Source organism: Podarcis bocagei (genome assembly GCF_964188305.1).
Source record: "Podarcis bocagei genome assembly, chromosome: 15".
In the NCBI taxonomy this organism is placed as follows: domain Eukaryota; kingdom Metazoa; phylum Chordata; class Lepidosauria; order Squamata; family Lacertidae; genus Podarcis; species Podarcis bocagei.
Window position 1 is genome coordinate 28,865,533 of NC_138141.1, and position 13,947 is coordinate 28,879,479.

General features: G+C 45.1%; 1 protein-coding gene across 2 annotated transcripts in view; it reads right to left on the minus strand.

Annotated features, from left to right (window-relative positions):
- PRDM10 (PR/SET domain 10) overlaps positions 1–9,606 on the minus strand; it is an 80,874-nt gene extending 71,268 nt beyond the window's left edge. Inside the window, exon 1 of one of the 2 annotated variants that reach the window (XM_081172469.1) lies at positions 9,481–9,606. In XM_081172469.1, coding sequence (XP_081028595.1) covers positions 9,481–9,483 — 3 coding nt within the window. In that variant the 5' untranslated portion in view covers positions 9,484–9,606. Of the gene's footprint in view, positions 1–9,344 lie in introns of both variants that reach the window. The other variant, XM_081172467.1, reaches the window with a different exon arrangement.
- Positions 9,607–13,947: the final 4,341 nt, after the last annotated feature.

Here is a 13,947-nt window from a genome sequence, read left to right on the forward strand (position 1 = left end):
TCATGCAGAGATTATTTTTGAACTATTAACCATTAGCAAAATTCTTTCTCCATCCCACCCCTCAAATACTAACAGTTACTAGCAAAATTATGCCAGGTAAAGTACAGATAAGAGTTGTTGGTGGCACCAGAGGGAGGCAAACACTTCCCCAAACAAGGAGCTCACACACACCCTGCCAACCCATTGCTGGACTCATTACTGATATATTCTTTTATTTCCGAGCTCTTAACATGTGGGACACAACTTCTGCACCTAGAAATGTACTTTGCCCCTTCTGTGCCTCCCAATTTTTTTTCTGGTGCTGCAACAGGATGGGTGTTCATAGTGTACATACTTGCAGAGAGCAATATATGGTGCGTGTATTTATAGTGTATAGTGTATGTATTTGAAGGAGCAATATGTGAACTCCGTACCAATTTGCACTGAAACTTCTCAGGCAACTTCCCTGCTTAAGTGTTCAGGCCATTCGGTATCAGGTGTGGTGGGCAGGTTTCAGACCCATTGCTATTGTCCAATGCAGCACTTTGCTTTTCTGCGTAAGAACAATTGGCAGCTATTAACTTATATGTCATAAATAAAGTGTGCATTTGAATCGTCAGGGGATGGTCCGCTGTCCTAAAAGATAAAAGGTAAAGGGGCCCCTGACCATTAGGTCCAGTCGTGACTGACTCTGGGGTTGCGGCACTCATCTCGCTTTATTGGCCGAGGGAACCGGCGTACAGCTTCTGGGTCATGTGGCCAGCATGACTAAGCCGCTTCTGGCGAACCAGAGCAGCGCATGGAAACGCCGTTTACCTTCCCGCCAGAGCAGTACCTATTTATCTACTCGCACTTTGACGTGCTTTCGAACTGCTAGGTTGGCAGGAGCAGGGACCGAGCAACGGGAGCTCACCCCCGTCGCGGGGATTCAAATCGCCGACCTTCTGATTGGCAAGTCCTAGGCTCTGTGGTTTAACCCACAGCGCCACCCTCCTGTCCTAAAAGATATTCCATACCAATCAGATCAGATCTGCATAGTCCCACTTGCATTTTGTTGGGATGGAATGCTAGGGACCTGGCAATTATAGATGCAGAGCACTACTATGATGTTGAAGCATATTGCTCATATCAGTATTATAAAAGTGCCTAAATTATTATTCTACAGGAGGGGAGAGAAGCATCTACACTAATAGCAAACTCAGGGGCTATGACTTCTATGAAATCAAAATGGGGCTCCTGAAGGGAAAAAAAGAGGAATGTATCAGTGTGCCCAGGGGAAAGCCAAAGTTTGCAGAAGAAGAAAATATTTAAGAATGAAAATCTAAGTGGGGTTGGAAATCATCCCCAAATAGTACAGACATGACTGAGCATGCTCAGTGGCTACAGAATGTTGAGTATCTTTGGTGAGATGGAATGAAGTATTTTGAAAGAAGGAATGATAGGCTGGCTAACACCACACTGGTGTTATCATTACATAAGATGGACCAAATGACTAAGATTTTCCAAGCTCTGTACAGACTGCACCACAAAATTTCTTTTATTGTTGTAGGTCTCACTTGTTTTCTCTAATTCACTTCAAGATGGCAAGGAAAAGGTACCAACTTCTGTTGAGCTTCCCTTAAAATCAATGAAGAAAGAGGGAAGTCCATTTTTCTATCCGACCAAACTTTAGGACTGCTGCTAGAGTTATATAACAATATATTATACAATAAAAGCCTTCAAATCCAATAATGCAATGCATGATTAGGACATTCATACTCCTGCTCTGCTCAGTTCCATTGAAAAGCAAATTGCTAGTCACTTCTTCCCACCTCTCCAATCCCCTCATTACTTTCACACAATTTCATGATTGCAAGAGATTCAGCTCATGTCATTTGAACATCTAGAACAGGCAATGATGGGAACAATTTCCCTTCAAGAAGCAGACACACTCAATGATTCCAAAATAATTACATCTGCTAAACTATCTCATTTGCACAGGATTTGCCAAAGAAGAAAGGTAACTATTTAGTACAGAAAGCTACATTTTTAATTTACTCTCCAACAATTTCTTTCTTCTTTTATTACTTATTCAGCACACAAAATTGGTAAGCAGATCTATTAACATTCTCCACAGATAAAAATAAATAAACCCCTGGTCTTAAAAGTGCCTTGCACTGCAGCTGCCTTTGCAAGTTTGTTACAATTTGGTTTGCACAGCTGGCAATGACTGCAGGTGGCCAGAAACACATTAGAAATGTGCTTGACTACTACCGGGTAAGTTAATGTGAAGGAAATCATAATGGGTTTATTTTGCATGGATCCAAACAACAGCCAGCAGGTTTACACAATTTAATATAAAGCATATACCTGGGGAAATACAGACATGTCACCACCCACCTGCGTTATGTAAATGACATATATTTTTGCCCTAGTCATTCTGTTTTCAAATGTACTACAACAGCAAATCAGTGCTTAACAGTGCAATCTATAGGTGTCAATTCAGAGGTTATCCCCACTGAGTTCAGTATGTTTGTAACCAGGTATGAGTTTTGAAGCATGTGTGTATAGGACTGCAGCCCAACTCAGGGTAAAACTACATAGCAACAGCACAATAGCAAAAATATAGTGTATGTGTGTGTAATACCAGCAACATAAAAGACCCTGACCAAGATATTTTCAAATTTCATTTATAAGTGTTGGCCATTCAATGGCTTTCTCCTATACACTTGCTAAGCACCCCTTTTTATCCAGGTTTTTGTAAATTCCATTCATATGTATAACTGCATCACAGTATATGGCATGTGGACAGTCATGTTTGCTGTCCTTTTCTTTTTAGTACACTTCAACACATTATGGCTGCAGAAATCCAAATCAAGCAGCAAGTGACTAGTAAAATCCAAGAAACTCAAAGGGCTAAGGGGGAATTCCAGTGGTGAGAAATTAGTTCCTCGGTGTCTTGAACAGATCATTGCCCTTCATCTATACCTACCCATTCTTAGATTCTATCCAGAGATAAATTATTGAAGGAAAGGAAGCCCTCGGGTTAAGCTAAAATTTTTGGGCCCAAGTCTCTGCTATGTTATTGCCACTGTCTTGACATAAGTACTGTTCTGTTTGCTTACATATAACTTTTTTTAAAACTGTGTGTGCTCACTGAGTACATATTAGCCTGAACACAGCCCATAAAGGCAAAAAGAAAAAGCATCAGCTGCCTTATTTCCAATTAGACCAAAGATCTATGTGGTACTAGACTGGGTGTAGTTCTTTAGGGTCTTAGGTAGACGTCTCTCCCTGTTCTGCTGAAGTCTTTCAGCCAGAGGTGCCAAATCGCTCCTGAAAACAGATACTGTACTCAGTGCCTCAAATACCGTATAGCTGTTTCTCCAGAGTCGTCAGCGATTGGACCTAACGGTCAGGGTTACCTTTACCTTTTTTACATTGACTTCTGTTCCTACAGCTCTCCTATTGCATTCCCCCATTGTACTTCCTATAGTACTAATCACTATTCCAAATTCTTGAAAAATCTAGAATCTTGATAGCAAAATAAATTATGTAGTATTCGTAGCTATTTGCTTGTTTGCTTAATTTGTATAATATTGTTGCACACCACCATAGTCTCTGCACAGTGTGAGATTCCAGGGGTTCCAGGTGCTTAACAGGTATTTGTTTTTACTTTAGGAATGAGGCACAGCAGAGACTGTGGGGTGTCTTTATGACATGGTTTATTTACAAATATATACAACCTGTGCCTGTGATGGAAGGGTTAACACCCCAAAAGGGTCTTGTTTCTCCCACAGCTGCAGTCTTGGATTAAAACCGAAATCAAACATTGCTCTCAAATGTTGCTCTGACTCTCTAGCTTGCTACTTTCCTTCTACGTCACATCACTGCAACTCAACTCTAAACTCACGCTTTGTCCTATCTTCCACCCCACCCCCCACTCATAACAATATACTCTAGATCAGTGTTTCCCAACCTTTTTCCGACCCTGGCCCCCTTCCAACCTTGTTTCCTTCCTGTGGCCCCCCACTCCGTCATACCAGTAGAAAGGAAACTATTTAAATGTTTTGTTTGTAAACGGAACGTGTTTTATTCATAAGTTTTATCATTTATGCAAAATACAATTACATAAAATGATAGAAACATACTGAAATATTGTTGAAGCAGAAAAATATAGACTCATAGAGCTGCAAGGGTCATCTTTCTAGTGCACCCCCCTGCAATGCAGCTAAAGCATCCAAGACAGATGGCCATCCAACCTCTTCTTAGAAACCTCCAAGGAAGCAGCATCCAGAACCTCCTAAGGGAGATCTATCTTCCATGTATTATAAAAAGTAAACACCACTCAATTGACCCCATTTATTTTACACAGAGGGGGGAAACCTACAGATACAGTCCAAAAGGCTCACAAGGAGTTCTGCATATATGGGAGAATTTTAAAAAGCAAGTTGTCCTCCCTGACCTGATACTAAAAGATCTTGTCATCCAGAGGAGCCCTGTCTGCCTAGATAAAACACTATAGTCCCACACCTAGGAGTAAGACCCACAGAACTCAGTACAGCTTTCTTCTGAATAGTTAGTTACTAGATGCAAGTCAGCAGCACCCGACAACCCCACTCGGCTAGATGCTGGGGTGGATTTCACCCTGCGCCTTGCAGAGCTGACGCTACCGACAGGCCCTGTGCCCCCTGGCAACATCCAAGGGACCTGATCCACTGGGCACTGGGGTGGATTGCAGTGCCTAGTGAGTCAGGTCCAGACTGCCACCAGGCCCAGCTCTCGTGGCAGCAACAAGCAGCTCTGGCTCACCCAGCCCTATCCCTTGCTACACCACCACCACACTTACTTGACTTAGGGGTTCTGGATCGTGGGCTCTACTGGTCAAAATGGGAGTCTCAGCAATCGCCCACTCCCTCCGGAAACAAACCAGGAGCTCAAATAAAATGCACGTGGCAAAATGGAGCGCTAGGCCCTGGTGGGCCTCCCCCTTACCCACTTGTGATTGGCCAAGCGGATAGCCAGGCAGTCAGGATATCTTTTAATTTAAAAAATGATTCCCCTCTCCCCGTCACTTCCCTCTGTGGCCCCCTAGCCTTGTGCTGTGGCCTCCCATTTACATGATTTTCACCTTTGGCCCCCTTGGAATATCCTGGGGGTCCCCAGGGACCATAGATGTGACACATGGGTTTGCCTGACTCAATTTCTGTTACATTGATGCATAATTTAGTACACAGAGTCTTGCTTCTTGCCGTGTATTGGTACAAATTCATGTAAGAGGGGGTTAGAATGAGCAAGAACCTTGATCACTGCCATTTGTAGCAAACAGATACTGTTTTTTTGTAACTAAAAGAAACCGACTGTAGTGAACATGTACTTTTTTGTACAGTATTAATCGTGATGCATCTTCCACATTCAGCACCCGGGGAGAAATGTCCTATCTATATGTTTCAATTGTGGCAATTTATGGTTCACTTTCCCCCTCTCAAGATAATTCTATGAAAAGCATTCAACCTATCCCAAAAGACAGCAGATCCAATAATGGTTTTATTTTCCCCAAATGAACAAAAATATCCAAAAAGTAAAATGACACAGAACAATTCTGAGTATATCCACTATGTGCAGGTTAATACATGGTGGCAGCTAGTGATTGAAACTGAGATGCTAAAATCAATGTAATTTCTCTTTCCATTAAAGAGACTTGGAACTAAGAACATAATGGGGTACTTAACATGGATAGATGGCATAGGCCATCACTCACTTTCTGAATGCACTTATAAAATTCTTTAATAGCCAGGTGTTTAGAAAGCATCATATCACTTTAAAATAAAGGAAACTAGAATGAGAAAGTTACATGTAGGTAGCCATGCTGGTCTGCTGTAGTCGAAACAAAATTTAAAAAATCCTTCCCGTAGCACCTTAGAGACCTACTAAGTTTGTTATTGGTATGAAGAAGCGTGCATGCACATGAAAGCTCATACCAATAACAAACTTAGTTGGTCTCTGAAGTGTTACTGGAAGGAATTTTTTTATTTTATTTTTTGGAATAAGAAAGATAAGCCCACTGGGCCAATGGCAGGGGTAGGACATGAACAAATCAGGGGTGGTGGAGGAACTTATGGTAAAAACATACCAAGTATGGCTACAGCCCAACACAAACTGGTAAATCATGTGACCAACACCATGCCAGTGACGCATAACCTGGACTTCAGGTACTGAACAGAAAGCAATCATTGGCTATGATGATCTATGGATGAAGCTATAACTCACCACTGTACAGTTCTTTGGCACCAGCCATATACAGCTAGTATTGGAATCAAAGTAGAAAACAAATTCAGTGTCAATCACAATGACATTCAGAATGGACCCCTTGGGTAAAACTGCATCTTGCACTGCAAACATGGTTTATGTTTTAAAAAACTGGCCTGTTGTATCTGCCATCTTAGCTCTGCCTTTTTATCATAAGCTCTTCCCCGACTCCCCAAATTGCATTGTACAACTGAATCACACGCTTGCATGGAAGTGCCACAACTCATGCCACCCTGCTGCAGCTTCTAAGGACCACCTGCTCCCCCACTTCCCAAAATGCCTTGTATCCCTTTGTGGGTGGTGACACACCCAGTTTATGTCAATACTACAGGGACTGCAGTAAAATGTGCAAGTACTAATGAGCCGATATTGAATTACGGTATTGGAATATTTGAACAAAATAGCTCATCTTAGCAATTCCATACTGCCATTGACTTGAATGCCCCCATTTCTGCTGTGGAAGTTGTCATGTGGTTGCCATGGGGTAGCACAGTTGCTGTAGCAACCATACATCACAGAAGCTGACATCATCTGGTCAAAAAATCAACCTGTTCATTATCAACAGGTTATATTTATACACAGTGAGTGACTAAGCTCTGCATGCCAATGTTTTGTTTTATACTCCCTGCTTCCTGTGTCAAAGAGAGGATTACTATGTTGCCTGCCAACTACCATCAAGGTAAGATGGCTTTCAGCACAGGTGGAGTGAGATCCAGATACGTACAGTACTCAGCCCCACTCAGTTTTGGTGGGAGCTGCTTCCTGGCATGAACAAGGATGAAAACAATAAATGCTGAGTGAATTATCCTGGTTCTATATGGACACCATGTCAATTCTGTTCCTGTCCTAGATTTGAGTGAGATTTTGGGAAAGTTTTGGGTGCTGCTTTGAGCAGTTTCTTCACATAGCACACAACTAAAACTACAGAATTTGCTCCCACGAGTAGTGATGGCTATCAAACTGGGTGGTTTTAAAAGATTAGACAAATTCATGGAGGCTATCAGTGGCTAACCATGATGGCTATGTTCTACCTCCACAGTCAGAAGACAAGATGGCGACCACTAGCTTTTAGTTAAGTTTTATGGTTTTAACTCCATTTTTTAAAATGCTTTTAAACGTTTAAGGCTTAGGCTTATTGCTGCACCGCCCTTCCCACCTTACTTTTTTTTAAACCTCCACAGTTGGAGGAAGTACAGCTCCATTAGTTGCTGGAGTCGTGGGTTCAAGAGCACTTGTTTCGCTCAGGTTCTGCTTGTGGCCCATGAGAACAAGATGCTGAACTAGACAGGCATTTGAATTGAACCAGCAGGCTTTTGTGTTCTTTTAAGTGCATCTTGGAGCTATAGGGCAGAATTTAAGTATTCTATAGGAACATGTATGACTTAATGTATTTACAGACATGCGGCCCCCATTCAGATTTTACAGCATTTATCACATAGCACCATGGGAAGCAGGTATTCTGCAGAAACACTAAGAGAACCATTGGCAATGAGAGATGGAAACAAGCAGGTCAAGCAGTAGGAGACTCATAGGATAATAGGTAATGTGGGAAGTTTGCCCACCTGCATTAACCCTAACTGAATGGTAAGGAAATTTTTTCCAACTATCCAAATAAAATGCCTTTATGCAATTCAAAGGTTTGGTCATCTGCACCATTCCTTTTTAAACATATACCAACTGCCACATCAGATGAAAGCCAAAGTTGTTGTAGAACAAGCATGGCATATTCCTAATCACTTGTGTGAGCTACCCTCAGAAACTTGTATTATGTAAACAAATAAAAGAATGGGAGCAAGTCAGACGTCCAATTCATCCTTAACAAATGGGAAGAAAATTTGTTGCCACACACCAACTGCTCACGTGCAGTGGAAATGTGTGGTAAAATGGTTGTCTCATTCAAATTCACAATGGAAAGGGAAGTTTTTACCACGTGCCAACTACCAAAGTGTGAAACCAATGAAACACTAAAATGGGATTTGTATCAATTCTGTCAGATGGTACGACCGAGGCCAAAGTGTGTGAAGAGATGTGTGGTAAAATAGCCATCACTTTCAACCCTATCAGATAGCAAGAAAAGGTTTTAATGGGAAGATTTACCAACCACACAGGTGGCTGGTAGGGAAACTTTTTACCACAACCTAGCCTCCAACAATTGCTTAGAACTGTGGTAAAATGGGTGCCATATAGATGACCACTTTTTAACACCAACACCACCCCTGCTGCCATATAGAGACGAAATGGACGTTGTTATTCAACCAGTATTAAACGTGAGGGGCATTTTTTTTACCACACATCAAGTCAACTAGTGGCAAAAAAAAAGCGGGAAGAGGACACTGAGCGAGAGGCCTTTTTGCCCCTCGTGCAGGCCCATCCCCCCCTTGCCCCGCGCAGCCTAAGGCGCGAGAGGCGCGCAAAAGTCTGCAGCCAATCAAAGAGAAGAATCAGTTCCGCGCCTCGGGCGCCTCCGGCTACCCCCCTCGCCTGCCCCCAGCGCGAGGGCGTCAGTAAGGCCCACCCGCTCGCGCCCAACGGCCACCCGCGGCCGTCCCAACCACTCTGGGCGATAGGAGGGGAGAGAGATAGAGAGGAGATTGAGCCTGCACCGTGCGGAGGTGTTTAAGTGGGGGACGAGTTGCACAAGCCGCCGAGAAGAATGATCCAACCACGGGGGAGGGGGAAAGAGCTGCCTCGGGTGGGGTGGGTGAAAGTGTTGGGGAGGGAAGGGGGCATTAAAATGGCTTCGACACCCCCCCTGCTCCAGTGAGGTGCTGGGGCCCGGACTATACCAAGCGGGGAGGGGGGAGAGGCGCAGACGGGGGCAGCCCTTTCTCCCCCCGTCCGGGGCGGATGGGGTATCCCGATCAGGGCGGGGAGGGGGGGAGCGGACTGTACCTCTCCGGCAGGGAGGGGGGAATGGCAGCGCCCTAACCCTTATCCCCCACCCGCGGGAGCGAACGGTTTGTCCCGGTCCCGGCGCCATCTTGGGTGCGACTAAAACAACAACCCCCAAAACCCTTGCCGGAGCCCTGCGGGAGCCCCGGCACGCGCTCCCTACTCGGGCCGTCCCATCGCATTACCTGAGGGGGTTCAGTGGCGGTGTCGTGTCCGGACCGTCTCCCAGGGCCCGCCGCAAACCAAACCCGCCCACCTGTCCTCACCTCACAATGGTAGCTGCAGAGCGGGAGGGGGGGAGAGGTTGCCCAGACTTATTACCATAATCTGCCTAGCAACCGCAGCCGGGGCCGCGAGCTGATTGGTACGCCGCCACACTTATTTTAAGGGATGACGCCGAAAACAGCTCCGGGATGACTACGCAGGCTACATAATAAAACGGAAAATTCAGGGGGGGGGCTTCAAATCTGTGGGGAGACAGACCCCACACACTCTATATGCCTTTGGGCCAGCAGAACTCGGGGACCTCGTTCTGCCAATCACAGCAAAGCTCTCATCCTGCCGCATCGTTGCAAAGGGGCCGCCCACCAATCGCGAACGTCGTCTTAATTCGAGCGTTTCTAGCAGGGCGGTAAACGTGACACGGGCCAGCGCCCCCTGGAGGAAAAAGGGAGCGACGGGAGCGCGTTTAGCAGCGCCCCCTGCAGGTGGGGTGGCGAAAAGAGGGTTATGGCTGCATGCAGGGGGTGCGAAGCGACACCTGCTGGAGAGGAATAAGAAAACCCTCATTGCTTCCTGAATGATGATTCCCACTGGGATCTAACCAAGATGACATTGAAAGAGGATTAGGCGCATTAAGGGAGGACAGGGCTATCGGCGGCTACTAGCCATGATGGCAGGGTTTTACAGAGGCATCTCGTTGGCCACTGTGAAAACAAGATGCTGGTCTAGGTGGGCCATAGGCCTGATCCAGCAGGCTGTTGCTATGGCCTTACGTCTTCTATTTGGGAGCAAGGCTCCCACACCTAAGTCCTATCCAAACCTATAAAACCTTAAGAAGGGAGAGCAGCAGGGGCTCTGAAGGTGCACATCAATAAATAGCACATGGGCAGCAGACTGAGCAGATATGCAAGTCACTTGTTCAGAGTCTTGTTCCACACAGAGATGTAGTCCTATTTAAATTACAACATTTCTAAATTTGCATGTTTTAGCTCATGTAGATCAATTTCCTCTTTTGGTTGTGCCTTTTTTGGCAATGCGTAAGTGGCCACCCTAATAACGAGACGTAGTCTCATCCCCCTCCCCATGTGATATTTAGGAGCACCTATACCTGTCGGCAGCGCACTAGTCCTGCACACTGACTAATGGTTAGGTAACTGAATGAGCTCACATACTCAGTACGCTTGTCAGAGGCACATAGCCTAGGACTGCAATTCCCACCAGCCCCAGCCAGCATGTCCAGTTGTCAGGCATTATATCTGAAGGGTGCCACACTGGCAATCCCAAAGAGAACCTGCAACTATTGCTTTAAAAAAGGAAAAGGAAAATTCTTCCTTTGCAAGTAACAATTGAAGAGCGGGCCTTTAAATGTTGCTGTGAATCCTGGGACTCTAGTTGTGAGGGGAATAGTGCTGTGTGCATGCGCGTGCGCTAAAACAGCACTTTGCACATCTCTGGTTTTGCTCAGAACTGAAAGCAGAGGCTGCTCCTTTGCCCATCCTCTGCTGCAAACGGTATCATCAGGATTCAGAAAAGCAACACCCCAGGCCACCACATTCGTGTGAACAGTTATCTCTGGTTTAGCAAACACAGCTATGAGTTACGTAGGCTGTCACAGATGTTGCTGCTATCGTGCAGAAAAACTTGAGGGTTGCGTTAATCCATCTGGCATAACTGCTTCCCCTTGGTCCGGACTATCTTCAAGGGTAGCTCCATATAATGTGCATTACAGTAAACTGGGAGGTTGACAGGGCATGGATTACTGTGGCTGGGCTATCCTGGTCCAGGAGTAGCTAGTGAACCATCTAGAGCTGGAGGTACCGTAAGTACTCCTAGCCACTTGAACTTCTAATGACAACATCAGAGAGCCAGTGTGGTGTAGTGGTTAAGAGCGGTAGTTTCGTAATCTGGGGAACCGGGTTCGTGTCTCCGCTCCTCCACCTGCAGCTGCTGGGTGACCTTGGGCCAGTCACACTCTCAGCCTCACCTCACAGAGGGTTTGTTGTGGGGGAGGAAGGGAAAGGAGAATGTTAGCCGCTTTGAGACTCCTGAAGGGGAGTGAAAGGCGGGATATCAAATCCAAACTCTTCTTCTTAGCTAGAGCTGGAGGTAAGTACTCCTAGCCACTTGAACTTCTAATGACAACACTGGATTCAGGATTACCACCACGCTATGCACCTCCTGCTTCAAGGCCATTACAACCCTATGGCCTTGAAGGGTGGCTCATTCCCAGTTCCCAAACAGAAGACACACCCACCCTTCCATCTTGTCAGCATTCAGTCTCTGTTGATCCTGCTAAAAATCAACCAGGTTCGACATTTCTGCTGAAGCCCAGTTGAGATGGGTCAAGCTAATGTTTCCTCCATGCACATCTCAAGTTGGACAACCACCCCCCTCTCAAGAGCATTGCACCTGAAAGGAATATTTGTGAAACAGGTGGTAGCTGTCACACTCTGGATCTGGGAAGGGCTTCTTAAGAAGCGGCTGCATCGCCTCATCCATGACAACCTGTACCACATATTTCTCCCCCAAAGAAGTATAAACCATTCCCCACATCCACTCAGTCAGCTTCGTGCTAACAGAAGTCAGTGATCCAATGAGGAATAAATGAAGTCACATATGGAGTGGAATTTGGGCTGTTGGGAGTTCCATTATCCCTCTCCTGTTTGCACTGGGAACCGTTGTATTTCTGAAAACAGCCAGGAACACCCATCTATGCTTGCAAAATGTAAGCTGAATTTACCAGCATTTAATAACGTATTTCTGTCTTGGTATCAGATGATATGTGTGTCAGTGATTTCTTGGGTCTACCATCTGCTCACATGCTTTTATCAATTAGAGAGCACTAAACAGAAAACAAACACCTTGGCAAGGATACGGATTTGATATTAAAAACCGCTTCTTTTTCTGTACTGGGAATTGTATATAATGAAACCCCAGCATGAGTTCTAGCAGAATCCTGGCCTTGAATTTGTAAGTGGAGTGGGTGGGTGGGGTAAATATTTCCTGAAAGAAATGGTATGTCTGATCCTGCAGGTCCTTAAATGAATAATTGCACAATGAAAAATTTAACTTTACTGGGACTATTCATGTACGTAATGGCTATTTGTATGAAGGAAGTTCTGGAGTTTGAGCATTAAAATTGTATAATCCATCATCGGTTTGTCATTTTCCTTCGGTGACGTTCAGTCTTGTTTCTTAACATTTGAAACAAAAAACATATTTAACTCTGCCAGAACCATCGTGCTTGCTGCACTTGCCCTCTGGGTTCAGTTAAGCACACTGCATCACGGTTACAACCAAAGTGGAGATGGGGCACTCTAAGGTCACATGACGCACACCAGATGAAACGCTTGTCTGTTTAGCCCAATATTGTCTACCCATGACTAGCCAAGGCTTTCTGGTGTCGTAAGCAAACAACTTTCTATTTGATTTTCTTATAGACAACAGGGAACAAACTAAATCAGACCCAACTTCCATCTAGCCCAGTATTCTGTTTCCTACAGTGACTGACTAGATGTTTTGAGGAAGCCTGACTTAAGACAGTTGCCTTTTCCTGCTGTTGCCGCCAAGTGACTGATGTTCACTGGCATAAGGTAAAGGGACCCCTGACCATTAGGTCCAGTCGTGACCGACTCTGGGGTTGCGGCGCTCATCTCGCTTTACTGGCCACTTCTGGCAAACCAGAGCAGCGCACGGAAACGCCGTTTACCTTCCCGCCGCAGCGGTACCTATTTATCTACTTGCACTGGCATGCTTTCGAACTGCTAGGTTGGCAGGAGCAGGGACCGAGTAACAGGAGCTCACCCCGTCGCGGGGATTCGAACCGATGACCTTCTGATTGGCAAGCCCTAGGCTCTGTGGTTTAACCCACAGCGCCACCCGCATCCCCTGTTCCCTGGCATACTGACTCCAAAACTTGTTTCCATTAAGACCATGAGTTTTGATCAGACCTGTATCTGGCCAACGGCCCATTCAACCAGAATGCTGTTCCTACAGTGCCCAACCAGCTGCCTATGGGCAGCAAGCAATCGGAACATGTTTCACTTGTGTTCCACAGCAACCAATGTTTGGAGACATGCCACCTTTGATGCTGGAGCTGGTGCACAGCCATCATGACCAGTAGCCACCAGTAGCCCTATCCCTCCATGAATTTGTATAATCCCCTTTGAAAGCCAACTCAATTGTTGGCCAACACTAAAACTTGTGGTAGCAAATTCTGTACTGTAGCTCTGTACTGCCTGAAAAAAGTGTTTCTTTTTATCTGTCTTGGGTCACCCCCAGCTTCTAGTATTTTATTTATTTAGATTTAGATTTATGTACGGCCCTTCATCACAAGATCTCAAGGCGGTTCACAAGTTGAAAATACAAGGTTGAAACACCAGTAAATAGTTCAAAACAACAAAACAGTACCCCCCCCAAAACCTATTTAAAAGGCTGTCGAATATTAAATCAGCCGTACAAAACAAGACAAAAATTGAAATACAAATTCAAAATTCAAATTAGCATAACACTTAAGAACAATTTAAAACTACCCTGCCCCAAATATACAATACCCCCTCCAAATTT